The sequence below is a fragment of the Hippopotamus amphibius genome, chromosome 10 (assembly GCF_030028045.1).
Source record: "Hippopotamus amphibius kiboko isolate mHipAmp2 chromosome 10, mHipAmp2.hap2, whole genome shotgun sequence".
Classification (NCBI taxonomy): Eukaryota; Metazoa; Chordata; class Mammalia; order Artiodactyla; family Hippopotamidae; genus Hippopotamus; species Hippopotamus amphibius.
The window spans coordinates 115,649,977-115,677,273 of NC_080195.1; the positions used below are offsets into that span (position 1 = coordinate 115,649,977).

At 49.2% G+C, this 27,297-nt stretch overlaps 1 protein-coding gene across 11 annotated transcripts in view; it reads left to right on the forward strand.

Annotated features, from left to right (window-relative positions):
* Positions 1-27,297, forward strand: part of TRAPPC10 (trafficking protein particle complex subunit 10) — a 78,817-nt gene that overhangs the window by 32,339 nt on the left and 19,181 nt on the right. For 9 of the 11 annotated variants that reach the window (XM_057696525.1, XM_057696530.1, XM_057696526.1 and 6 more), the window contains 11 exons: positions 2,192-2,388; positions 6,126-6,321; positions 8,123-8,234; positions 10,717-10,964; positions 18,832-18,978; positions 19,520-19,634; positions 20,487-20,563; positions 21,327-21,418; positions 23,202-23,342; positions 23,639-23,751; positions 26,385-26,899. In XM_057696525.1, coding sequence (XP_057552508.1) covers positions 2,192-2,388; positions 6,126-6,321; positions 8,123-8,234; positions 10,717-10,964; positions 18,832-18,978; positions 19,520-19,634; positions 20,487-20,563; positions 21,327-21,418; positions 23,202-23,342; positions 23,639-23,751; positions 26,385-26,899 — 1,953 coding nt within the window. Of the gene's footprint in view, positions 1-2,191; positions 2,389-6,125; positions 6,322-8,122; positions 8,235-10,716; positions 10,965-18,831; positions 18,979-19,519; positions 19,635-20,486; positions 20,564-21,326; positions 21,419-23,201; positions 23,343-23,638; positions 23,752-26,384; positions 26,900-27,297 lie in introns of those variants that run through there. The other 2 variants (XM_057696534.1, XM_057696535.1) reach the window with 2 other exon arrangements.

Genomic DNA, 27,297 nt, shown 5'->3' on the forward strand with positions numbered 1-27,297 from the left:
CATACGTAGCTCTGTCTGCACACACGTGTGTCTACACACATGACTCAGTGCTAGTCCAGCAGCACAGGGCCGCTTCTAGTTCCTTTCCTCTCGGTGTTCGTAACGCCCTTCCCCGGCTTGGGGAAGCCAGGCACCCATCATCCTCCATCTCTTTGCTTATTTGAATCGTCTCTGCCTATGAACCTTCTCTTGTCACGCTGTTCCGCTGCTCCGTGGTGGGGGCCCCCTGCCCTGGGGCTGAGGCTCTGTGCTGAATCACCCCCTCCCCACCTCCAGAGACCCACCACTCCACACGGGGCCCTCTTGGCCCTGCTTGGCCTGGGACACCCGTCCTTTGTCATCTGCACTGTGATGCCCTCCTCACCCAGCTTGGCTCCGGCACCAGGGCGGCTGCTTCCCACTAGGCCCCCTTGTCCCCTTTCCTCCCTGTGATGGGTTCTTCCTCTCTTCACTGTGGTTTCCTGAGAGACCCTTAACCTCAGTGGCTCAGCTTGGGTTCCTCTTCTGCAGAGTCAGCGAGCCTTTTCAGGAGTATTCACTCTTTGCTCACCGTCATGAGTGATAAGCTGGATTCTCTACTCCTGATTCCTCCAGGACTCTGGGGGCTCTGTCCAGCCTGCTGCTCAGTGAGGCCTCTTCCCGAGAGTCCCCACAAGCTGGCACACAGGGCGTCCCCAAGAGAGGGGCTGGTGAAGGGTGCCCAGAAGCAGCCCTGGGATGGCCTTGGACTTACGGCTTCTCGCTGCTCCTGTGCGGATGGGGGCGGGTTGGGAGGGCCCTGTGATTTGTGTCTTCGCCTTGATGTTCAAGCTGCTGGGGTCTGTGGCTGACGCCCCGGCCTTTTGATTTCACTTTCCGGGCATCATGCATCTGGGTTCTGACAGAACACCGGCATTGTCAAACCTAGACTTCCGGTCCTGAGCATGGCCACCGTACGGGAAACATGCAGGATATGCATGTGTTACTGCCGGGTATTAATTCACAGAAATTAGATTTTTGCAGGATGGTTTTCCTCTTGATCTTTAACCGAAAGATGCTTTTTAGGTTGTAGTTGTTTCGAAGTTAAACTGAGGACATAGCACTTTTTAAAATTTTTAAGTACCACCTTTTGGAACTTTTCACTTACTAATTAAACGAAAAGAGGGACTTGATACAGAATTTGAGATTTAACTCATTCATGAATCAATCACATGAGCGTTATTTGAGAGAGACTAAAAAATCCAGAGAAAATATGGGCAGGATAGTAAGGAATCTTTCTATTAAAAGAGGGGAAAGTATATATTTAGACACTAGCTATTCATTGTAGTTTCCAGAGGTTTTTAAGTGCATGATACTGAAATGAGTTAGGCACCTTGGTTTTAGATTTTCACTCTGCATTTGCTAAGTGGATTTATGGAGCATAAGGTCAGTTGTAACCAGAGTTAGGAAGGGAAGAAAGCTCTGTTTCTCTGCTCCTCTCTGGGAGAGAGCTGAGGCTGGCCTTGGGCATCCGTGCAGGCGGGCTGCTCTCTGGCAGGCTGGCGTGCGGGGCTCTGAGGCTGGCGTGTGGGGCTCTGAGTCAGGCGCAGCTTGGGTTCTAGGCCCAGGCTCCCCTGTGGGTCCACGTGAATGGGAACAGCTTTCAAAAGCCCTAGATGGTCCTCTTCGCGCGGATGCACCTCTGAAGCCACCTTGCCTCTGACGTGGCCCACGCCTGGCATGAGGTTGGGGGCTCCCGGAGCGCTGAGGGTCTGTGGAGGAGACCACGGGGAGGTCGCCCCCTGGGATGGCAGCCAGCGTGCAGCGGGACGAGCCGCTCGCCTCTCCCATCGAGATAGGGCTGTGACTGGATGGGACCCTGTCGTGCTTGGGCCCAGGCCTCTGGCCCTGCAGACCTGGATTCTAAAGTCCCAACTTACTTAGCAGACTGTGTCGCTGTGGGCAGCTTGCTCGGCCCTCTGCCTCTCCCTCTCTTCCTGTGTGACGTTGTTGGACCTCCCCTTGGGGTCCCTGGTCTTGGGGACGTGCGTACCTGGGGCCTGGCGCCGAGCCTGCCCAGAGTGCCAGCAGTCAGGACCGGCGCTGGGCTTTCGTGGTGCGTCCCCGTCCCAGAGCAGAAAAGCATGCTGTCTTCTCTGTTTTTGGACACGTTTGCCGTGTAACCTAAAGGGTGCTGACTTTCCTGATTTCACAATGACTTATTTACTTTCAGGATACTGAAGTGTATAAAGCTACAGTAAAAGATGACCTCACCAAGTGGCAGAATGTTCTGAAAGCTCATAGCTCCATGGACTGGTTAATAGTGGTAGTTGAAAATGATGCCAAGAAAAAAAACAAAACCAACATCCTTCCCCGAACTTCTATTGTGGACAAAATAAGAAATGATTTTTGTAATAAACAGAGTGACAGGTAAGTGTATGTTTGATTTTACCTCATCGGGTTGTAGTCTGGGTGACACAGTTTACAGACTTCTGGCTGGTAGTGAATATTTGCTCTGTGAGCACCCATCCTGTGCCTGACACTTGAGCATGTGATGAGTGCTGAAGAGAAGACCAGGTCCCTTTCCTCGTGGAGTTCCTGGGCTGCCCTGCGAGAAACTCTGAACAGTCATCTGCAGCAAGCTGCCTGGCAAAGGAGGCCCCGAGGTCTGGTGATGGTGGGAGAGACCATAGTGGGTCCCCTTGGAAGGCCAGTGACGGGCGTTTGCACAGGAAGGGCTCTGAGAAGTCTGCAGCCTGTGTACAGCAGAGCTCCTTGGATGTTTCTTGGTTCTGGGACCCTGTGTTTTGTTTGTTTACCTTAACACCTAGTAAGAGTTCCTTAAAACAGAAGTTAAAAAATGCTGGCTTAATCTCCTTCAGAAACCTTAAAAGGGAACCTGAAATTTCGGTGGCAACTTTAGTGCCTGGACTTACTTTCCTCTCTTGCTCTGCCCTGTCTGGGCCCTGTTCTCTCCTGGGGGTAGCTCACTTCCTGTCTGCAGGGATCCCATGCCTAGCTCTTTCGGCCAGCATATGTCTTAACACCTGGCCAGGTTTAGTCTGTATCTGCTGGTTCAGCACTTCAGGTACTGGGGGTGCAGCGGTGAGCTTCATCCCTGCTCTGGCGCGGCGAGGTCTAGTGGCAGAGGCGGGCGTTCCTTCATACCCAGGTTATCACACATGTGGTCTTCACGGTGGCAGGTGCTCAGTTGGAAGGTTCCAGAGGGCAGCAATAGCTGGGACTAGGGGACCTGGCCTGCTCTGGGGGCGAAGAGATGAGGGATGCGTGAGGAGTTGAGGGAGGAGATGCGGCCTGAGGGGCTGATGGTTCTTCAGGGGAGGGAGCCACGTGCGGGCTTCCTTTCTGTGTTCCACACAACACGGCACACGGTGACGTTCAAGCTTGCTTTAGTTAAAAGTTTGAATTAGGTGGCCGAGCTTATGGCTTATCTTAGGAAAATTTCGTGCAGTCTGGGCTTGTGGGGACTTTTTCCTAAGGTCAGTTATTCATAAAGTAGTTATCTCAAAGGAGTCAGCTCAACATTCTGACGAGATGCTCCGTAACTGAGTGTCCTTCCCCCTCTGTGGGGCAGGTGTAAATCACACTTTTGTTCTTAAAGGAGGGTGGACCGCCCTGAGGCCTGGGGAAGAGAGCTGCTTTACCACCTGCTGGGAAAGCAGGCTGCAGGAAATACTGAGCCGGGGGAGCCCAAAGGCAAACCCACACGGCCTCTGAGTGGTTTTTCATATAACAAAAGAAATCATATTTGTTTAGGATTTTATTAAGTAAATAAATTGGTACCAATGGGGATATTAGTCTAAACTTATGAAAAGTTCAAATTGTGTACTAATTTTTTCGAAATGTCTATTGGTTACTTTTGTCTATATTATAATTTTATCTAATTGCCAAAAGTATGTTTCTGCTAGGCCCATTTAAAACAAACTTGCTTTTAATGACTATTTTTCATACATAAAATTTAACTTACTAAAAATTTTAACATTTTGTTTTCAGTATTTAGAGATGCCTTCTAACATTTTGATTTTCATGAATTTGCAAAGCCATCTTTGACAAATCTATACTCCTTAAGTATAGATTTCACTTAATACAAAAGTTTTTCTTTGGACAATAAATGTATTTCTACAGTATTGTTGTTAGTTAATAGATAATATCCCATAGTATTAATGCACTGTAAGTTATTTATACAGTCCTCTGCTGGTCTTATAAGTTATTGCTTGCTTATTATTATTATATAAACATTATAAACATCTTTCTAGCTCAGATGTTATCTGCATCCTTAATTATTTCCTTAGGATAATTCCCTAAAAGGAAAGTTGCTCAGTGAAAGTTTTTGTGCATTTTCAGGCTTTTGGTGAGTATCGCTGGAACAGAGGGTTGCGTGTTAACTGTCTGTGCCAGCAGCCCCCCGTGACTGGTGGGGACCCAGCCCAGAGCTCCTCACGGTGCAGCCGCGTGCTCTGTGGACGCGGCTCTACTCCAGATCAGCCCCACCAGCCTGACTGGAGGAGCTGTTGTGGGTTCTCCCTTTATGAGTTCATTACGCTCAGTGTGAATTTCGGAAGCATAGTTTGTTGTTTGAGTAGTGAGAGAAGATGTGGAAACAGTAGACGTGAAGGTGGTAGTGAGGGATAAGAGAGGGTTATGAATGTATTGTCTGGCTGACACGCACCAGGTCACGGAAGGGAAATACCGTTTTGGTGGTTGGTGTTTGGGTCCGTTTCCTTTTTCACCCACTCCTGTGGGCACAGAGGACTCTGTGTCTGGTCAGGAATAAATGGGGATGATGACAGTCCTTGAGAATGCCTTCAGGAGAAACTGCTGGGCTGAGAGACCCTAGGAGCTCATATGGGGAATAAATACACGTTAGTCCTCGGGGGAGGGGCACAGGAGCGAGCTAACCGGACCCCGTTCTCTTTCGGGGGAAGAAACAGGGTCTAGTGGGGGCAAATGACTGGATGAAAGCCAGGTGCCGATTTTAGTTTTCTTCCTGGTACTGATTACTCACGTGGTGCACCGTCTAGACAATGGCTGTCTCTCCCTTTGTCCACTGATGTATAATCCATAGGTTTAGTCCTTCCTCCAGGAGGTGTGATGGGGCCTAGAGAAAGTGAAACTTAGAATCCATTCATTTCCCGATTTGCTGGCAGTTCAGGTAAAGTACTTACAGGGAAGAAATGTTGAAACTCATAGCATCAACATTTAAAAGTTATTTGAGTTCAGATTTATTCATCTTTGTAAATTGTTGTTATTGAGGACAAAGGAAGTTACCTTTTACAACCTCTTGGATGAATATGTTGCTTTTTCCAAATCCATTGGAAACACTTGTAATTTTATGCCTTTGATATTTTTATACCATGGATACAAGGTGTTTTTGTAGTGAAATTGTATCATACCTTTAAGTTAAGCCATAACCTTCTAAGCCTTTATTTATTAATCATTTATTAATGCTGCTCTTGAGGAGCTCACAGTCTGGTGGGAGAGCCCAGACCAACAAAGAGAGAAAGTGTTTCCAGGGTCAGTGGCTGTGGAATCAGTGTCATGGGATCACGGTGGGGCGGGGGCTTGGGGAGAGGTTCAGTGAGGATGTGTCAGCTGAGCATGTTGTGCAGGGTGACTGGGAAGGTGCTGAATGAAGACGGGAGAGCATGGGAAGCTGAGTGGCCTCGAGCTGGAGGCAGTAGGGATCAAAGCTAGGCAGCTGGGTTGGTCCATGTCGTCATGGTCCTCGTGTGCCAGGTTAAAACATCTAAGTTTTAGTCTGTCAATTGTAAGGAACCAAAAGAGGTTCTTGAAGGGGGCAGGGCAAATGGGGTTTGGGAACTGAGGGAGACACATTCACCTTATTTTACAGAGAGCATTGGAGACGGGGTCTAAGACTCAAGACTCACCATAAACCCCTCTCCCCCTTTCCAGTCTGTTCTGCAGCAGCTCTCTTGGGGACAGCACTGACTGCTTATGTGGCATTAGATCAGTTCACAATGAAGCCTTTTCCTAATCTCATTTCTCACCACAGGCCTAATGTTTTTCACCAGTTAGAGACGGAAGAAAGGAAGGGGAGGGAGGAAGTCAACTTGCACCCCAGGAAAGTGGTCACCATTGGGCAGTGGTTCTGTGGTTTTCTGCACAGTGCATTCATCTCTCCACAGGTGTGTCGTGCTGTCCGACCCCTTGAAGGACTCCTCCCGAACTCAGGAATCCTGGAATGCCTTCCTGACCAAACTCAGGACATTGCTTCTTATGTCTTTTACCAAAAACCTAGGCAAGTTTGAGGATGACATGAGAACCTTGAGGGAGAAGAGGACTGAGCCAGGCTGGAGCTTCTGTGAATATTTCATGGTGCAGGTACTTGGCTGATTACACAGAACTAGGCTGTTTCCTTCTCCTCTCGTTCCCTCTTTCATTCTTTATGAATAAGGCAGCTCTCTTTGGTAATTCATGTTGACAGAAGACAGTATAGTAGCTAACAGATGATGCTTCATTCTCTTGGCTTATTCAGGAGGATCAGAGATGGTCTCCTGAGTAATTATTCCATCAGCTGCCCTGCTGCTTCAGAGCTTGGCATCTAGCCTTTTATGAAATGGCCTTGTCCGCAAGTAATTATGGTTTTGTTAGTGTCTCGGGCCTCCTGGGGTGTCTGCTGTGGACATGGCTTAGGCGCAGGAGCCCCAGCAGAGGTCATGATCCTGTTGATAGAGACGTCCATGCCCTGCCTGGCTCTGTGATTTGATTATGACTTCCCAAGACTGTTTCCTCTGTAGTTTGGTTTTATAACCTTCAGTTCCAGCAAAAGATTGTCTTAAGCTGTTTTTTTTACTCTAGTCTACAAAAGTGTGGTGTGTAATCAACTCCCTCTCTTTAAGAAGAAAAGTCCTAAGTGAACAAAGGGATGTATAATAGAGTAGTTTGGGGGAGGAGACCTTCCTAGCACTGCAGAGTGATACAAATGTTGCTCTTAGGGTTCCTTGTTCTTGTTTACCATGTTTTGACTGAAAAAGCATAATTTTCATATTTAAATATCACTTGTATATTAATTACTGAAAAAATAATGCACTTTGAATAAATAAAAGACCAATTCTCATTAGAAATTTTGAAGTTTATCTCTTACTCTGATACTTCTGTCGTAGTGGCATTTGGATGATTTTGGTCACATAAGGGAATTTGAATGTGTTCATAATTCCATGTGTGATTGACCTATGACAGATCTTTCAGATTGCCCTGTCTCTTTACCCTTCAAGCTTATTAAACTTATTTTTAAGAGTAACAAAGAAGGAAAGGGAGTCTAAATGAACCCAGTGGTGTTGGTCTGGAATCAGTGTGAACCCATGGTTGTCTGGCTGGTGGGCGGGCTAGTAGACTCACAAATATAGATGTGTGTGTGTAGGTGAGGGCTGATACCTGTACACGTATTTCCTTGCTCTCTCCTCTGTTGGGGCCGAGAGAAAAATAACACCTCAGTAGCGGTGAGCACACTTAGTGCCAAGATCTTGGTTTCTAAATTGCATTCTCCAGTAAAAGGTGCCAGGGCTCCTTATGGAAGCAGTTGATTCCAGGGCTGGTGTAGGGGAAATACAATATCATGTAGAACCAGAAGGTAAAGAGGTGCGTAAGGAAAGGTGGAGGTCTGGTGAAAGGACATGGTGCACCACCCCCAGGAGCCTCCTGATGGCCAGAGCGGGGGCAGTTTGTACAATGGAGGAAGTACTGACAGACTTGGGTTTAACCCGAGGGGTGAAATTAGTATCCGTGAGTCTATATAGATATAGACTATATATAAATAAATAGTTCGTTACATAAGTAAATGGAGGTGAAGATTCCACTCTTCCATACAGCAGAATTCTAATGAAAAAGTGTGTGCTGGGGAAGCAGGGGGAACACCGAGGAGAGAGGCTGACCAGTCAGGCCCGATCTGCCTGCAGGTCGCGGGGGGCTTCCAGGAAGCGTGCTGGCCTTGCCCTGCTTCTCCCTGGTCCTGTGTGTGTGGACGTCGGCCGGCGTGGCCGTGGAATCGGTGTTCTCCTGGCACAGCGTGAGCGTGACCCACAGGGCCACACGCTCGTCTCGGTTGTCGTCGTTCACGGGTGCTTGGTTCAAAACACTGATGTATATTTTTGCTTTTTTTTCAAACTTTTTTTTGGGTAAATAGGAGGAACTTGCCTTTGTTTTTGAGATGCTGCAGCAGTTTGAAGACGCCCTGGTGCAGTACGATGAGCTGGATGCCCTGTTTTCTCAGTATGTTGTCAACTTTGGTGCTGGGGGTGAGTAACGAAGTCTTAGAGACAAATGCTTTTTTCAACATCACTTCCCCCACTTTTGAATAGTATGGAAGCCGCTGTTTATTTACCTAGTGATTAGATCATCTTTTGTTTTTTTTTTTTTTGAAAAACAGATGATGTAGGATATATTCCCATGGTTCCTATAGGAAATGAAATGAGAATTAAGAATTAGTCACTTACACTTGTAGAAGAAATTTTGAGTAATGGAAGTGTTTAAGAAGCTGCTTTTCAGACATAAAGTGTCGTTCCTGCAGCGCACAGCTGGCTAGTGATGCTTTTGACCCTGTGCCTGCTTGCTGGCGTACGCGTGGGGCCTTTTTCTTCTGCTGAGAGGCTGTCGTTGTCGTATTTGAGGGTTCCTTCATTACAGAGAGTCCTGCATGACACCGTTGTAAAGGTGGTCATCTTCCTCCTAAACGTTTAAAGGCTGTCTTAAAGTCTCCTAGAAGTACAGCATGAGCGCAGCAGCCCAGACACGAAGGGAAAGTTTATAATTCTGCTCACTGTTCTTTGCTTGACGTTTTTTGATAGAAATGGCATCGTGGTATCATGCCGTTTGTCCGTAGCTGCTTGTTCTTACTGACAGTCCATTGCAGGCATCTCTTCAAGCTGACACCGCAGGGTCTGAGCCCTTCCTGGTAATAGCTGCAGAGTGCCTCGCGGTGCGGATTTGTTAGGCTTTATTTAGCCGCCCCCAGTGTTGGACATTTGGGTTGTTTCTGCTCCTGCTACCACAAGCAGTGCTGTGAGAGACATCTCGTTGGGGGTTCTTTTGAGAACACTTGTCACAGTGTCTGAAGAGAGGCGTGATTCCAAGGAGCCACCGTAGTGTCTGCTAAGAGACCCGTAGGGACAGTCAGTGTGGACCGTGGGCGCCACCCTTGTTCTGGGAGTGATGAAATGTCACCTGTTGAGTCGCACTCCAAAACAGTTTTTATGCAGTTCAGGTTTGGATCTTTTACTTGCTGAGACACAAACATAAACATATAACCAAAGCAAAGTATTAAGTTTAAAAAATTTAGAAGAGGTAAAATCCCATTTCTTATATCTTACATATCTGCACTATACATACACATCTCAGATAGCTTACACACTTCTTACATTATACGTCACGTACTTTCTTTGTTCTCTCAATTTAAAAGAAACCTGGGGCAATTTAAAATCCAAAAGTAAGCCTAGACCAACTTGAGCAGCTAAATAGTAAGATTGTTCATTCGTACAGCAGGTACTTGCTTGAGAGCCCACTCTGTGCCAGGCCCTGTTCTAAACACAGTAGGAAACAAAATGGAATTCCTTCTTTTACGGAGTTTACATGAAGGGAAACAGAAACAGAAGAACAAAGCTGTAACTGAGAGTGAGATAGTGAGACGAGTGAGTGCAGGCTGCAGCAGAGGCCACGGGTGCAGGGGGTAGGGTGACGGTGGGCACTGTCTAGTGTTAGACAGGTGGCCTGGGCGGCCCTCTGAGGAGAGGCCTGACCGAAATGTGCGGGGAGCCAGGGGAGTGCCGGGGGTGGGGACCCCGGCAGAGGGGCCTGCTGGGAAAGGGACCCTGACGGGTCGGGGGACACCTCACTTAGAGGGCCCTGAATCAGCCGAGTCTAAGTTCAGATCCGTAAAGGCTGCTGTGGCTGTGGCTGGCACTTCAGACATTTAGCAACATCAGTGCACCAGCGTTGAGTCACTTCCTGATGAGAGCGTAGAATGAGATGGCCGTGACACCTCTCTTTTGGAGTGAGAAAGGTAGATTAAAACATGTTTTTCATAGAGGTTGAGTAACTTGTTATTGCAGCTTCTTATGTTTATTTTAAGATCACATTTGAGTCTTAGGGCTATAAGTTAAAATTGGGGAGCCTTGTTGGAAATTTCTGGCAGTTAAAGAATGTTTTCCCTTCTGCTTCCTGCTGCTACGTCTTCCTTGTGCCTGCAGTCCCTTCCTCTAGGAGAGTGACTCAGGTATTGACATGGTCGAGTTGCAGCCAGGCATGAGGCTTAAATAAGTCAGGAAAAGTGTGGAGAGGAAGGAAGATAAAAAGAGCAGCACGGTCCCGGGGCCAGGCCGCTCCTCCGTGCACGGTGGGGATGGCCGCACAGCACGCTCCTGCCTGGGCCTCACGCCTGCTCCTGGGGCCGACTGCCCACAGAGCCTGAGGTGTCCCTGACCCTCGGCTCGGCAGTCTCATCACGTCCTGACCTGCCAAGAACCTTCTGGGTCTGGTATGGCGTTGTGCCTCGTGGCCTACGTCCTGTCCCCCCAATGCCAGGTGCCGGGCGGGTGTCCTTGCGGTCCCCGCCCCATCCTGCAACCCTAGATGGGGTCCCCGCAGAATAGAGGGGCGGGCTGGCGCTTCGGGCCTAACCGGTCGTGTCGTCAAGCCGCCCGTCGGTCCACCAGGGCTCACGGTCCTGTGCAGTGAGGTGGAGGAATCCGCAGTCAGCGCCTTTCACGATGTGTGTTTGTTTAGATGGTGCCAACTGGCTGACTTTTTTCTGCCAGCCGGTGAAGAGCTGGAACGGATTGATCCTCCGAAAGCCCATAGATATGGAGAAGCGCGAATTGATACAGAGGCAAGAAGCCACCCTGTTAGATCTGCGCAGTTACCTGTTCTCTCGCCAGTGCACCCTGCTCCTCTTCCTGCAGAGGCCATGGGAGGTGGCTCAGCGCGCCCTAGAGCTGCTGCACAGCTGTGTGCAGGAGCTGAAGCTCCTGGAAGTGAGTCCTCTCCTCTCCCTGTTTCCCCGCTTCCCGACTGTTGGCGTAGAAAACGCGTGTGTGCTTAGGGGAGTTTCCTTTTTCTGAATGTCCTTGATTTTTACTATATTGTTTGCCTACTTACCCTTTACACTGATTAATTAATTGCTTAAAAATGTAACTTCTGCTCTCAGCGCGGTGGAGCTCACTCTCACTGGCCCAAAGCAAGCCTCTTAGGTCAGTTTCTTCATATTTTTTAAGGTAACTTTGGCTTATTGTGTGGGAGCTGGTCTTCACGCATAAAGATTACTCACCTGGTGGACACGCAGATTTAGGTTTTGTAGGTAGACGTTTGTTTTATTTCAGAACTGTCTTTTCAGATAAATGATTTTGCACGTGAACGTGGCGGTAATGATGTGAGTGACACACAGCAAGCTGTGCCACGTTCATTAGTAGCACAGAGTTTAACGGAGGTATGTTGTGAATACGTGTGTGCACGTGTGTATGAAAAACACCAGTCAGCGAAGCTTTAAGTCCTTTATTTATAGTGAAATGCTTGTCTTCATAGAGTAATATCCCCCAGGGCTGCTGAGCTCTTTTCCTGCCCATAGAATCGTAAACATTTTAGTGAGGTAAGGGAACTTTAATGACTGGCCAGTCTGAGGGTTCTCACCTTTTTTGTTTCAGTGACCTCTTTACATGGGAAAATGCACATGTGCACATACAGAATGTTACATATAGTAGAGGACTCATGGGCAACCCCCCCCCCCCAGTATTCCCTGGTTAAGATCGAAGTGGATGTCTAATTCCATTTTATAAATGAGGAAAGTGGGTCTGGAAGCGGTTAGAAGACTTACAGGTAACGTAACTAGTCCCAGAATCAGGTCCTCCAAGCCAGGCTCCTGTCCTTCCCCCCGTGCCCCACACCAGGGCTGCTGGGGCACAGTTCCAGAAGACCTGGGGAACCGTGGTAGGAATAGTTGGCATAGCATAGTGGTTTCTGTGTTGTGTCCCTAGAAAACTAAGTAGCAGGCTCCACACTTAGTTTGAAATAACCTTAAGAGATTTAAACATTCTTTTTAGGCCCAAATGAAGAGAAATTATTTTAGTTAATTTGTAAGGAAGAGATGCCTAGGCTAGCAGAGTCATAAACTTGAGAACTTAAGACTTTTTGTCAAATTATTATTTTTTTTCCTTGGACATCTAATCAAGTGTGAGGAAAAATAGTTTTCCACCTTGAGATGATATTCTTGTGGCTGCCTCTCACCAAGTAGATTTAGATAAGCTGCTTTGGCGACTCTGATCTGGCTGTACAGACTGGGGTTGGGGGGGCTGGCGGGGGGAGTTGCTTCTTCAGTGGGACAGCGCCACCTGTGTTCGTGGGTGCGTAGAGATTTTACTAACGTAGAGATTTTGTCTTGTTCGTGGATTGGGGAAAAACACAGGGTGTGTATTAGAGTCCAAGCAGTTCAGCCTTGGCGCGTTCAAATTGGGGTCATCCCAGGAGGGACTTCTAGGAGGTGTACAGCTTGGGGCAGGTGTGGGAGACCATGGACGGTGGTTGAGCCAGCCTCTTGAGTGCTGGGCCCAACCGGTCACAAAATCTTTCTCAAATTCTTTTTCTTGCCTTAGAGGGTTAACTAGGCAGCTGCAGAGAGGAGAGGGCGCTCTGGGGGCCGCTGGCCCTGCAGGAAGGAGCTGGGTGCCGCCCACACTTACCTCTCGGCCCCTCCAGGCCTCCGGAAGCTGGAAGGCAGGGCCCGGGGACGCGGTCCACTCAGCCCCCTGGGCAGGCACTGGGGGAGGTGGGGGTGGACCTGGCGGGTGGCCAGGGCAGCGGTGTGGAGCGGATGCCACCAGCATCTCTGTCCACTGCGGATCCCTTCTCTTCTGCGTGTGGGGACAGTGTCCCACTCATTCGCTGTGCAGCGGGTCTGCCTGCCTGGCTTGGCCTGTGTCCCGAGTTCTGTAGATGTCGACGGAACGGGTCAGTTTATTACCTCTTGGCTGGAAAGAGACCTGCACGCGTGCTGGCCGGCGGTGGGCTGGGTTGGGACGCCTGTCCTCCTGGGGGCCGTAGGGGGCCTGGGAGCTCCGTGCGGCTCCCGTCCCAGCTGGCACCCCGCTCTCCCTTTCCCAAGTGTAGGGGTTGCGCCCTGCGTGGCGGTGCCCCCTCTCCGGCACAGCTGTCGCCCTTCTCTGCGCTTCTCTGCTTCTGCCCCGTCCCCTCCTCCCTGAGGACACGGATTCTCATTCCCTGTCCCCCTGGTGCTTGTGTGGCTGCGCCCTGCCTGGCGTCCCCTTGTGTCAGGGCAGTGGGCTGGGCATCCGGGCCCTTTGAGGTGCCTGCTCAGCCATTGTCGTTGATCCCAGCGGGCGCCTGGCACCCCCTGGGCGCAGCGCTTCCGTGGGCCACCTGTCCTGTGTGCTTCACTTCAGAGGTGCCTTCCACTTTCGTCCCCAAGCTCGGCTCCTGTCCCGAGTCAGGCGTCCTTCGTGAGGGGCAGGCTGCAGGGCGACAGTGTAGCTTGGAGGCCAGCAGCGTGGGCCTTGAGCAGCCCACCTCCTTGGGACCCCCCGCCCTCCCCGCCCTGCCCTGCGGGTCCCAGCAGTGGACGCGTGTGGGTCGGGGACCCGCGAGGGGATGCGAATTCAGGGTGGTCAGGCAGGTGAGGTCTCGGCGTGACACTCCTTACTAGTGTCTCCATCTCTTTCTTTCACAAGATTGCCCTGCGGAGCGTGTGGGGCTTCAGGCTCAGAACCCTTCTCTCAGCTTTCCCGATTGAGATTCTTTCTCTAGGTCTTTTTGGGGCGGGGGTTGTTATATCTTAAGTTTCGTGGTTTGGCAATTAACCTGGAAAGTTTATTCTTAGAGTTTCTTTAAGTTTTTATGGAAACAATGAAAATTCAAGACTCAAAATTGTTTACTTTTTCTGTACATTTGATTCTACTCTCCCAATGACACTCATTTCCTGTGTTTGGCTAGCTTTCTGGTGAGCTTTGTTCACATTCACGTCCACGGCCAGAGGCCGGCATGGAGAGTTCTGCCGCACAGGGCTGGGCAGAGCGCGGGCACAGAGGCCAGGGCCTCAGGCAGCTCACAGGCTGGGCCGGTATGTGGCTCGTCTAGGCTTAGGCTGCGGGGGCTCATCCTTTTACAGCCGAAAGCCTCAGTATTGCGACCATCTTGTGCATTTCTCATTGTGGCTTTTCTTTTGTAGAAAATGCTGTGTTATGTTTGCTCTTGTGGTTTGTAAAGCATGTCCTGGTACTTCCTGGTTGGTTTATCAGTTGATTTAAAATATCTTCTCTGAGAGTAGGAGGCACTGTGGTGGCCAGATGCCACCTCCATGGTGGGGCATGCACCCCAGGGGTGTGAGCTAAGGCCTGGGGCCAGCTCTCCTATTGCAAATGTGTGAGAATGGAAATTTTGCCTACCCCATACAGCTGCTAGGGGTCACAGAGTAACAGCCGTGAAGTTACGTCAGTTTTGTGTGTGTTCACATGACTCCATTGCAGAGCATTTCTTTTTTGTCTACAGCATTTAAAAAACTTCCGCCCATTTACTGAAAGTTGAGTATTTTCTCTGTATAAATTTGGAAAATACAGACAGATATACAGAAGGAGACGTCATTGCATGTTCTAAAGGAAGAGGCTCTCTTTTTGGCCTTCCTGTCTGTAGAAGAACTGCTATTTATTTAATGGTCCTGTGTTGGACATTCGGGTTGTTCAGCAGTGTCTGAGGTTGCAGGAGTGTGTATCCTTGCGCAGCATCTCTGTGCATTGCACTCATACAAGTAGAATGGCTAGTGCAAGGATGTGTGCATCTTTAAAGCTTTTAGTGGACGTCGTGGAATCACCCTCCAGGAAGAGCTCCCCGTTTTTAGCTACGCTGGTAGTACCCTGAGGACCTGAACTGGGAGAGGTGTAGGAGTGGACAGGAGGAGGCGGTAGCCGTGAAAGGGGTTGACACCAGTAAGAGCCAGTGGTCCTCAGAAGAAGGGGAAAAGGCTTAGAGAAGGAACTGCCCAGCAACATTCAAGAAACAGCTGATTACCTGCTGGGCACTGTGGTAAACACAGTGTGGGGGGAGAGGGTCCACACATGAGGAAGAAGTGGGTCCCACCTGCCCTCAAGAAACCCACAGTGGAGTGCACAGAGCTGGCCGTGTAAGCAGGCCGTCGGAGCCCGATGCTGCCAGGCAGTGAGAGCGGAATGTTCCGGGGGGCGTGGGGGGCTCAAGGAGGGAGGGGCAGCTTGCGTGGGTGCATCGGCAGTGCCTGATGTGTACCAGGGAAGGCTTGCAGAGGTGCTCTTGTGTGAGCTAGGCTTTAAGAGATTGATTCATTCAGCAGTTATTCGTTGAGCACCTGTTTTGTGCTGCAGTGAACGTTACGGTACATGTTTCTTTTTGGATTATGGTTTTCTCTGGGTATATGCCCAGTAGTGGGATTACTGGGATTACTGGATCATATGGTAGTTCTATTTTTAGTTTTTGAAGGAAGCTCCAAACTGTTTTCCATAGTGGCTGTACCAACTTACATTCCCACCAACAGTGCAAGAGAGTTCCCTTTTCTCCGCACCCTCTCCAACATTTATTGTTTCTGGATTTTGTGATGATGGCCATTCTGACCGGTGTGAGGTGATACCTCATTGTGGCTTTGACTTGCGTTTCTCTGATGATGAGTGATGTTGAGCATTTTTTCATGTGTCTGTTGGCCATCAGTATGTCTTCTTTGGAGAAATGTCTATTGAGGTCTTCCGCCCATTTGTGGATTGGGTTATTTGCTTTTTTGGTGTTAGGAGCTTTGGTTTTAATGGGCTGAGTCAGGGTCTCCAGGTGGGCGTGGCTTGGGTGGCAGGTGCAGAGAGAGTGAGTTTCAGGCAGAGAAAGTGCAGTTATTTAAGGAACTCTAAAGGAGCTCCGTCTTGCTAGAAATTGAGGGGTGGGGCAGGGCTCGGAGGTGAGACTCCAGAGGTATTGGCCGCCGGGTTTCGGAAGCACACGTCAGCTTCAGGGCTGGATTTATCCTATAGCTATTAGGGGGCTGTCTTTGGGTTGGAAGCCGGTGCTGTGAAAGGGTTAGGACCTGGGAGTGGAGGCAGAGAGCAGCGGAGGATTAGGGGGCGGCATGGAGGAGAGTTAGAGACTCGCCAGCATCTGAGGGAGAGGCGTGAGGTCTGAGCCAAGGCACTGAGTAGAGTTTGAATACACGGAATAAAGATTTATTCAATGAGTAAATGGTTCTTAGTCAACCGAATCTCACCCCATACATAGTACTTATTATTTAATGAAAGATAAAACGGAAAAGCTTCTGGAAGATATGGGAGAGTATATCTACACCCTTGAGGTCACCAGGTGTTTCTTAAATAGGACAGAAAGGCACTGGCCAGAAAGGAAGAGCATGGGAAACTGGGCAACATGGAAGTCAGAGCCTCTCTTCATCAGTCAGCACCGTTGGGGGGCGACAGGGCAGCCACGGAGTGGACCAGGGCTGCAAGCTGCACAGGAAGGGCTCTTACCCAGGATGTGGGAAGAACTCAGAAATCAGCTGAGAAGACTGACCAATCAATAGAAAATGGGCAAATGGACATATCCACATGGCCGTTAAGCATATGAGAAGGCGCTCCGTCACATTAGTTACAGTGAAATGCAGAGTCACACCACAGTGAACCCCCCTGCCCCTCAGAGTGGCTGCAGTGGAAAGGGCTGACAAGTGTTTGGGGGAAACCGGGATGCACTCCTTGTGGAGAAGTGTGGTGGTTGGCGCCACAATTTTGGAAAATTGTTTGGCGGCGCTGCTGGGGCCAAACCTGCGCGTGCCACGTGAGTGGCCATTTCGCCCCTGGGCTGTGCAGGAGTGTGTGCGCAGGTGTGTGTCCAGGAGGTCGTGCAGGGATGCTCGTGGTGGCGTTATTCATAACTGCTGGAAAGTGGAAATAACCCAAATGTCCATCACGTACAAGGGAAACAGTTACTGCCGTCTGTTGAGACGGCAAACTGGTCTGCGGCAGTGGAAACGAATGAACTTGGAATGGACGAAGCTTGCAGACATAGTGTAGCTGGAGAGGTCACAAGCAAAAGAATACATGTTGGCTTTGCGTGTACAGTGCAAGAGGAGGCACAAGCGGGGTGTCGGGAGACATGGGGCGGGCGCAGCTGCAGCTCTCCAGCAGGGGCAGCCCCGTGAGGGTTCACGTCAAATGCTGGGGTTTTCAGTATTGGAGTTATATAAAAAACATAGGTTTAGCAAAAGGGAATGAAAAGAATGCCTTTAATTTTATGCTTGGAAAATGGCTCTTGCCATGACCAATAATACTGACATCAGAAGAGGAGAGAGGCTTGAAGAAAACTAAAGAATGTAAGTTGAGAACTTAGTTTTTAAAAGTCTGTAGTTCACAAAGGAGGTTATCCAAAGGGCCCCGTGGTCTACGGAAAGGCGCTCTGCATCCTTCTCTGTGAATTTTGAGACACTGAGAGCACCGCTGTGTGCCAGGTGGCCCGGCAGAGCCGTGAGCTCGTCCGGGGCTTGGCCCTCGCGGTGGGCAGGGCTTACTCTGTCAGGTACGGGCAGTGTGGGGTGCTGGGGTGGGCAGCCTTCAGAGGGACACGGGCGTCCACTGTCTGCAGACGTGTGGCTCCTGCGTGAGACCCGTGTGGGCTGTTGGCACCCCTCATGTGTGTTGGGGCGTGTGTGCCCACCTCGGCTGTGCACCTTGTGGAGCCCGCCCTTTTCGCCCGGCGGGGGGCAGGGGGGCGGGGAGGCATGTGCTCTGTCCAGGGTCCCCAAGCTGCGTCCTGCCAACCAGCTCTCTGTGTGTCTCATTGAGGGTGGTCCATTGTCTGGGCAAGAGAGTCATACCAATTTATGAAAATTGCTTCTGGTCATGTAATTTTTTTTCTGTACTGATTTTTTTTCAAAGAATCTAAGTAGTTTGTTTCATTTTTCAAAGACTGGGCAACTTAACGTTTATAGGAACAGTTAATAGCAATTCTCCAGCTGTTTGCCGTTGCCGGCACGCCCTTGTGTGTCTGCCCAGGGCGTGTGGAAGGGTCCTTCTCGTGTAAGAGGGTTTCGTCAGCTTATGCAGCTCTTCCCTTGTCACCTGATGTAGCATCACCTCGTTCGTTCCCACTTTGAACAGGACCAGTTAGCGTGCCTCACCAACCCTGGGACCCCAGTTGTAAGATACCTCATGGTATTAGTGCCAGCGAGAGGACAGCCTGCACTGTCAGTGTGAGTGTTAAGATGCCTTTGATTGTGGGACATTCCTGTGTCAGAGACACTGAAACACAGAAGAATAGTCCATCTTAGAATTGATCACATATAAGAGATGCTTTTGAATTTCTGTTAATTAACATTTATTTTATTATATCTCTAAGCAACAGGTGCTCTCTTTCACAAACATAATTGCACCTAAAACGTTAATAGCAATTCCTAAATATCATCTAATATCTACGTAATATTCAGATTTCTGGTGTTGGAAATGATCTTCTGAGATGTGATCAAGTAGTCATCTGAGGTCTTAGCCTCCCAGCTTCACATTGTGTGCTCTTTAAACTGAGAGGTGACCAGTTTTCAAACTTAGAGTAAGTGATGACAGTCGGCCTTTTGTAGGCCTCTTCTCTTAGTAAGCTTTTAAAGCACATTGTTGAAAGTTACATCCCTATCAGGCCACTCGTCATCCCCAGGAACGTGACACCAAGTCGTGCCTTTGCACACAGACAATTCCTTTCCTCCCGTGGGTGAGCTGCTGTGCTTGTGGCTACGTCCCATCTCTCTTTCGTGTAGTTTTGCAGAGACTGGGTAGCGCTTGCAGGGGCAAAGGAGGGCACGGGCGCTTCCCCGAGCGGCCTCCTCACGTGCCCGCACCTGTGCCCCCTCAGGTCTCCGTGCCGCCTGGCGCCCTGGACTGCTGGGTGTTCCTGAGCTGCCTGGAGGTGCTGCAGAGGATAGAAGGGTGCTGCGACCGGGCGCAGATAGACTCGAACATCGCCCACACCGTGGGTTTGTGGAGCTACGCCACGGAGAAGGTCACTGCCGAGAGCCAAGGGAGCCCGTGGGGGCGGTGCCTCCAGGGTGGGGCGGAGTTAGCTGCTCACTTAGTCCCTCCCCGGGTCGCTGGCCGCGTGTAGCAGCAGGGGTGCAGTGGTTCCCTGCCACTATCCCTGTGTCTTGCAGACGTGCTGAAGGCGGGCTTCTGCGCCAGGAATGGGGTGGGGAAAGAGGGTGAGCAGGGAACCTCGTGCAGAGGCGCAAAAAGTGACTGTGGTCCTGGGCGGGCAGCAGGAAGGCCCGCTGGGGGAGGGGTGGAGGTGGAGTGGACAGCACGGAGGGTGAACAGCCGGGCTGGGAATGGCCAGCGTCAGAGCCACTCAGAGGATTAGCACGGAGAAGGTCTGAGTTTGAAATGATCCCAGTAAGATATGTGTTTATGTCTAGATAAGAATCATTTCAGTAGGAGAGCTGAATTTCTTGTAGCGCTTAGATGGATTTTAATTTTATATTGAAATTTATAAATTCTCTGCTGACTCTTACGGCAAATTAATTGACATTTTGGGTTTATCCCAACAGCTGAAGTCCTTGGGCTATCTGTGTGGACTTGTGTCAGAAAAGGGACCTAACTCAGAAGACCTCAACAGGACGGTTGACCTTTTGGCAGGCTTGGGAGCCGAGCGGCCCGAAACAGGTACTGCACGTGGTGGAAAGCAGCGAGCGTGTCGGCTGTAGCCGGCACATGTAACTCGGGTCCTGCCGTGGAGTTACTCACCGTTTGGGAATTGACCTCATCATTAGCTGACCAGATCAATACATAACATAAAGAAATGTCAGGAACAGTTTAAGAAATTGTGGGACTTCCCTGGCGGTCTAGTGGTTAGGACTCTGTGCTTCCACTGCAAGGGGTGCGGGTTTGATCCCTGGTCCAGGAGCTGAGATCCTCCTGCCTGGTGTGGGATCATGACTTTTTACAGCCCACGTGAAGTCTCCCTCTGAATTGCAGAGGATTTGCTTTTCTAACGATACGGCCAGACAAATCCTTTTTTGAGTAAATTACTCCTGGGTAATAAAGCACTTTGAGAGGAACAATACTAATTCTTTTAGGTACGAACATAGTGATGAGTATGGTTTAACAAAACGCTTGCTGAGTAAAGCGTGTCTAATGACCGAGAGGACTCCTGCTGGATTGAATCAGTTTGTCAGGGAAAGTGTGTGATGTGTGTATTGCACTGTTTCAACCCGAGACCACTTCACATCATTTCGGACGTCATTTAATTCATTGTAGGATTTGTGATACATACTAAAAAAAATTCTAGCCCCAAGTAAAGGTAAAAGTATTACCTGAAGGGTTTAGACGACTATTTCGTGAGTGTGTTCACTGGACAGGGATGTAGTAATAAGGTTGTCTCAGTTGGCATGCGTTTTTGTGATTTCCACGAACATCAGACGGAGTCCTTTTCCTGTGACGTTTGAGGCTGAATGTAAACTCATATGATTGCACATAACGGAGATAAATAAGGACTCTCATTTCTTTCTGTTTAAGCCAACACAGCTCAGAGTCCTTATAAGAAACTCAAAGAAGCATTATCATCTGTAGAAGCTTTTGAAAAACACTACTTAGTAAGTATTACGAATCTTCCCCGTCTACCCATGGCAGAAAGCCCATCTCTGTGAGGCTTTGCTACTTCATGACATTTGAGTTGGGAGTGAGCTGGTGTTTGGGGCCTCCTTCTTGTTGGCCTTTGAAGTCCCTTTGGTGCCCTAGGGAGTGTGCATGACACCTGGAATAGCTGGGTGTCCATGGCGCTGCAAATTAGGCATAAAAGCACCTTTGGATGTTTATACTTTTGTTCACCATGGTATTGCTCATTCAGTAAAACAGAAGTTCTAAGAAAGGATAGTGAATGGTTTTCTGTGTACAGACAAACAATTTGAACCTGAACAGATCTATTGTGCTTGATTTTAAAGGACTTAAATTTGGACAGTCTTAGAAGGCAGTGCAGTAGAAGCTCAGCAGACCATCTGCATTCCCAGGTGGTGGTGAATTCAAGAGCATTTGACAGTAGTCTATAATATTGTCTCTGTCATCCAAAAAGTGAGAAAAATATCTAAAATGTTACCCACATGTGGAAAATACTTTGAAAAAAGTTAAAAATTCTATGCCTGCTGAGTTCATGTTTCTATTATTATACTTTATATACAGGGTAATAACTTTGTATAAATCACTATTACATAAAAAGTCAAATAACACAAAAAGAGATGCAAAGTAAAAAATTATGTTATATTGATAAGTCTTTTGCTTCAGCTTTGGGTAAGTAAATATAGGATTTGTCTAGCATTAAAATTAAAATGCAGAATTATTTGATTCTTTGCTTTTCCGCAGGACTTGTCCCATGCCACCATAGAAATGTATACAAGTATTGGGAGAATTCGGTCTGCTAAGTTCGTTGGAAAGGATCTGGCGGAGTTTTACATGTAATTGATTTTGAACGTTTCTTTGAATTTCAGACATCGTGTGTGAACTAAGAGGTTTGTTAGGGAGGAGTTAATATGAAGTGTATATAACTTTGCAGAATGAAAAGTGTAAACTGTTAACCAGTCATCATTTTATAAGAAAATTTCTCCTGAAAACCATAGAGTTCAGTTTATTAGCCTCAATAATTGTTATTAATCTTTGTGTTTAATTTAACGAACTTACATGTGAACGGTATATACACGTAGATGACGTGTATAATGTTATATGCAGTGTGTAGTATGTGTTTGGTAGCATTTTCTCTGGTTGCTCTTAAGTGCCTCCTTGGAGGATGGAGAGCCTGGAGGTCCGTGACGTGAAGCATGTGATGTGTGAGGTGAGAGAGGGCTGAGCTGTGAGTGCCTGCGAGCTGGGGTGTGCACACATCGTGAGCATTTCCAGTCTGGCTCCACCCTTGGAGTGGATTCCAGAGAAAGGACTTAACGTGTGGCATGTTTCTCACGTGTTTGACAAATGGCCTGTCAAAGAGAAGACCCCTTGCTGGCAGTGCGGCTGCTGGTTCAGAGCACTGAGAAGAGACATGAACGATGAGGGAAGGAGTGTTAATAGAGGAAATGTCTGTTTGAAACACTATCTTGAAATCTGTAGTCAGTAATTTCATTAGAGGAAACAAGAAAGAATAATTTACTTTAACTACTTTAACTGATTGCGGGGCTGCGGAGGGACCTGTGGGTCACCTAGGTGAACTTGCTAGGCTTCTAGGCGTGGTTGGAGCAGCTGGGAGGGCTGGGGTTGGCTCTCCTGAGTCTCCTGTTGGTGTGTCTGAGGAGTTGGAGGGAGGCCAGATCCTCACACGCTGTGAGCTGAGCCCACCTGAGGCTCGGAGCTGCAGGGGGGTCGCTGGCCTGCTAACCGGAGACTTGGGTTCTGCTCCTGGTTCTGGCTTGACCACGGACTAGCCGGGGGACACATGGAGTCGATAGGTTTAAAATTTATTTGAGAATTTGGGAACTCTCGTTGCTTCAGAAGTAAGGTAGTGAAGACTGGAATCTTTCCCCAGGATGCCTAGAGAGCGAGAGCTTGTGTAGTGCTGGCCTTGGTCCCACGAGGTCAGGAGCCCCAGCCCTCTGGGAAAGGCCAGGGCGTCCGTGCTGTCACCGAAGCGTTCGCCAGCTCTCATTAGTTGGGTTTTAAACTTTGCTTTACTCTGAACACCTTGAGGGTGTAAATTGGGACTGGGAAGATCTTCTTTTGGGTGGTATGTGTTGCTATTTAAACTCGTCACAGTTCTCTGTAAATCTTTGAGACATGCTCAGCACTCTTGCCTGAGTTTCAGAGCTGACCCAGACTCTGCTGTCGGCTGGCCCGTGTAGACAGCTCTGTGTTGGCCTGTCTTCAGCAGGGCGTGTGGCCCCGAGCCCAGATTTTGGAGCTGCCTGCATAACTAGCTGTGCGCCTATGGACCAAGGCTTCCCCTTCCTTCCCGCTTGGCGTTCTGTGTCAGCGTGGAATTGTGAATGATGCCCTCATGTTCTTGTCCGGAGGTTCAGCCCTGAAGGCTCTGTGGCTAGTGTAGGACGCTGGGCAAACAGCGTGTGTGGGATTATCCGCCTGAGGGCGTTGCTCGGGTCCAGGCATGTATTCCTGGTTCTGTGTTCTTTCTCGTACCAGGGTGGGTCGGAGCAGGGCTGTCTGCAGGCGGCACCAGGGTGGAGAGCAGGCCACGAAGGGTCATTGTTGATGATCGCGACCCGTAACGAAAGCTTCTGTTTGTTGATTTGCAAGGAGGAAAAAGTCTCCCCAGAAGGCCGAAGTCTATCTTCAAGGAGCCTTGAAGAATTACCTGGCTGAGGGCTGGGCCCTGCCTCTCACACACACAAGGAAGCAACTCGCTGAGTGTCAGAAACACCTCGGGCAAATTGAGAAGTATCCTTTAAGTTGAACACGTTTGCGAAAGAGAGCTGCTCTCCTCTTTGTACAGCAGCCGTGCCCACAGTTGAGTGTTTAACAAATGCCTGGTAGTTGGGAGAGAAAAGCCCAGCTTGACACGTGCACTGTGTTGTCCAGCAGCTGGTGCCTGGTCAGCGCATCTGACCTCTGCTTGAGCCCCTAATGTCCTCGAGGAAGGGGAGCACCCACCAGGCTGCACCCTCTGGGCGCCGGAGGGCTGTGTGCGCAGCGCCCCAGCACGGTCCTCTCAGGCCCCTTGACTCTGCACTCAGCTACCTTCAGACCAGCAGCCTCCTGGCCGGCGACCGGCACCTGACTGAGGACGAGCGGGAGCACTTCTGCAGGGAGATCCTGAGCTTCGCCCGCCGGCAGACAGGCAGCCCAGGTAAGGCTCGCTTTTAGCTTTTCTGTGACACGTTTCAAGTGTTCTAGAAAAGCAGCGAGAATAACAGCGTGTACACTGCATGATGCGCACCGATCCCTTCGATTCAGCGCTTGTTAACATTTTGCTGTGTAGCAAATGTGTCTGTAATCTTTCTTTCTACTTTTTCCTTTGTGCTAAACTTCAGCGCAGCTCCGGACCACACGTAGCACTTCACCCTGGAACAGTGTAGCATCTTCTGAAAACAAGGGTGGTCCCCTAACCACCGTGCCCACCAATGGACAAGGTTCTAACTCGGGCCACCAAGTTAGCTCCTCTTCAGATCTCCCCTGTTGTCTCAAAAAGTGTTCCTGCAAATTATTTTATATTCAAAGTATAGTGGACTCCACTATTCCAGTCAGGGATCACACACTGCATTTGGTTGTTATAGCTCTTTTCTCCTTTAGCTTAGAACAGTTCTTCCCGTCTCTTCTTCTTGCTTTTTTCCAGACACTGACCTTTTAAAATGAAACAGCTTTATTGAGATAGAATTCACGGTGTACAGTGTACAACTCAGTGGCTTTTAGTGTAGTCACAGACACATGCAGCCACCCCCACAGTCAATGTTAGAGCACTTTTATCACCTGGAAGAAACCCCACACTCACTTCCTCCCAACCTCCTCCTACCACCCCCCATCACCCCAAGTCCTGGGAACCACTAATCTGCTTTCTATCTCTGAAGATACATGTTCTGGATATTTCACGTAAATGGAACCACACAATATGTGTTTTTTTGTGACCAGCTTATTTCACGCAGCACAATGCTTTCAGGATGCATCTGTGTCGTAGCGTGTCAGTATTTCATCCCTTTTTGTGACTGAATAATACTCCATTGTGTGGACGGACCACACTGTGTTCCTCCCTTCAGCAGTTGTTTGACATGTGGGCTGTAAGACACTGACTTTATATTTTTGTTTGTTTTTTGTGTGTGTGTGTGTGTTTGGTTTTTTTTTTGACACTGACTTTTTAAAGACATTGAGCCAGGTGTCTCATAGACTGTCTCACCTTCTGAGGTTTGCTGAGTATTTCCTATGGGAGTGTCCAACAGGAAGGTAGATCTGAAAGACTTAGGTTCAGGCTAAGTGTTTTGGCAGATATACTTTACATATATTGCTGGTAGTAAGATTACAATTCTTGTAATATTTAGCTTCTCATTTCAGTTTATGAAGGGGCATATTTATGTAAAAGAGTCACTGCCTGAGCTCGGGGTGCCACAACAAAGCGCCACAGACTGGATGTCTCAGCAGCAGGTGTTTATTTCCTCACAGTTCTAGAGGCTGACATCTGAGGTCAGGATGCCGGCAGGATGGGTTTCTGATGAGGCCTCTCTTCCTGACTTGTCCTTTCATGACAAAGGGTGGTGGGGGGGTAGATGGAGAGACTCAGAAGGAGAGAAGGAGGGGGAAGAGGGGTGGGGCGAGAGACGGGAGGGGGGAGATGGAGAGATTCAGAGAGAGAAGGATGAAAGGAGGTGGGGGGAGAGACGGGGGAGGTATGGAGAAGGCTTTTTCTTGTGTCCTGTGCAGGGGCATGAATCCCTCATGATCTCATCTAACCCTAACTCTCCCAGGGGGCCCACCTCCAAGTACCATCACACTGGGGGGTAGGGCTTCAGCTTAAGAACTTGGGGGGTGGTGGGAGATGGCATTCAGTCCAGAGCAGTTGCTAACTGCCTGAAAGCCAGTGTTCTCAGAGGTTTTGGCTTCAGTTGCTGTGGTCGTTGGCTGCTGGGGGGCACTTCACTCACATTGAGCCATCCGCCTGGGTTTCTCGGGCAACGCGGCATTGATGTGTGTCTTAGATTCTTTAATGTGCCCAGACTGGTCCTTGTAGGGCTGTGTGCCAGGTCTGCTGTGTGTGGCATGTACGTGAGACTGTGCAGTTACACTTTTCCTACCAACCTCCTGTGGCATCTCTGTGAAGAAATATTCCGTGATTGTCCTTTTTTTTGTGGTTTTACAGCATCGGTATCGGCACAGCCTTCAGTTGTGTACTGTTCAGTAAATACTTACCGGTCAGTCCAGCGGCCTTGTGGATTTTCTAGACACACCAGTGCTTGTGGAGTGGAAGTTGGAGGATACAGTGGGTTCTCCCCCGACGGTGCCCGTGGGGCTGGGGACTCGCTGCCCTCCTGGCTCCCTGCTTCATTGGCTGACCTCACAGGGCGCCACACACCTGGGTTTATTTCCAGATGTACAGAGGGATTCGGGCATCTTTACTGGAGAATTTCTTTATGTGGGTGGGAGAGTGGTGGAATTCCTTGAAACAGCACGAGGAATTAGACTTTACACATCTTATTTTGAAACTGAGGAGTTAGTTGACCTGTCTTTCTCTTGAGTTTGCCAAAACAGCACTTAGAAACATTAATTTCTTCAGGCTTTATGATTTCCAGGAGTTGTCTAGGCATGTGTTTCTGTTCTGCTTTTGACAAAATAACTCTTTTTGGTGAGTGAAGACGGCACACGGTTGGGAGGGTCTGAACCATCTCTTTTGCACGTCATTGTTTCCTGCCGGCCCAATAGTGACCTAGTCCTGCTGTCTCTGTAGCGTCTGGAAGTGTGACTTAGGAAGTAAAACATGGTACTGTGTATTTACAGGTCACAAAATAGTACTCCCTATGCATTCTTTTGCACAATTGAGAGATCTCCATTTTACCCCTTCCAATGCTGTGGTCCATGTGGGTGGTGTCGTGTCCGTGGAGATAACCGTGTGCAGTCAGATGCCAGTGCCCGTCCCCGTGGAGCAGGTCGCCATCAACGTCCACTTCAGCATCGAGCAGAACAGCTACCGGAAGACTGCCGAGTGGCTCACCAGGCACAAGACGGCCAACGGGATGGTCAGCTTTCCTGCAGAGACCTCACCTTTCCCCACGTCCCGGAACAGCCTGCCCGCGCTGGAGCTGTACGAGATGTTGGAGAGAAGTCCTTCCGACAATTCCTTGAACACAACAGGGATCATCTGCAAAAATGTTCACATGCTTCTGAGGAGGCAGGAGAGCGGCGCATCTCTGGAAACATCAGCAGGTGTGACTCTGGAGGATGGGGCCCATGTGCTGAAGTGCACCGATGTGACTCTGGAACCAGGGCCCAACACGATAACATTCCAGACGCAGGTATGCGTGGGGCTGGGGGGCTGGCTACAAGGGCAGTCAGGGAGGGGTGGCGCTTGCGAGAGCCGTCTGAAGAAGCTGAGAGTCCAGGAGAGGCCTCTGTTCTGTTAACCTGGCTTTGATTTTATCCTTACAGAAAAATAGACTGACGTGTTGAAAAAATCTTTTATACGTATATAATTTTAAGGCAGTTGGTAAATTTTGAATGAAGTTCTTAACATAGATAATTGTGTTCTCACTGGATTTAGTTAGACTTTTTCCCTTTGTATTAAAATGTACCCTCATTTGTTAAAATGAGGACGCTTTAAAGAAGATGGCATGTTCATGTTAAGCTTTCTTTTTCCTTTTGTGGCTGTGTGGATGGATGGCAGAACAGTGGCTTCTGCCCCGTCCGATACAGA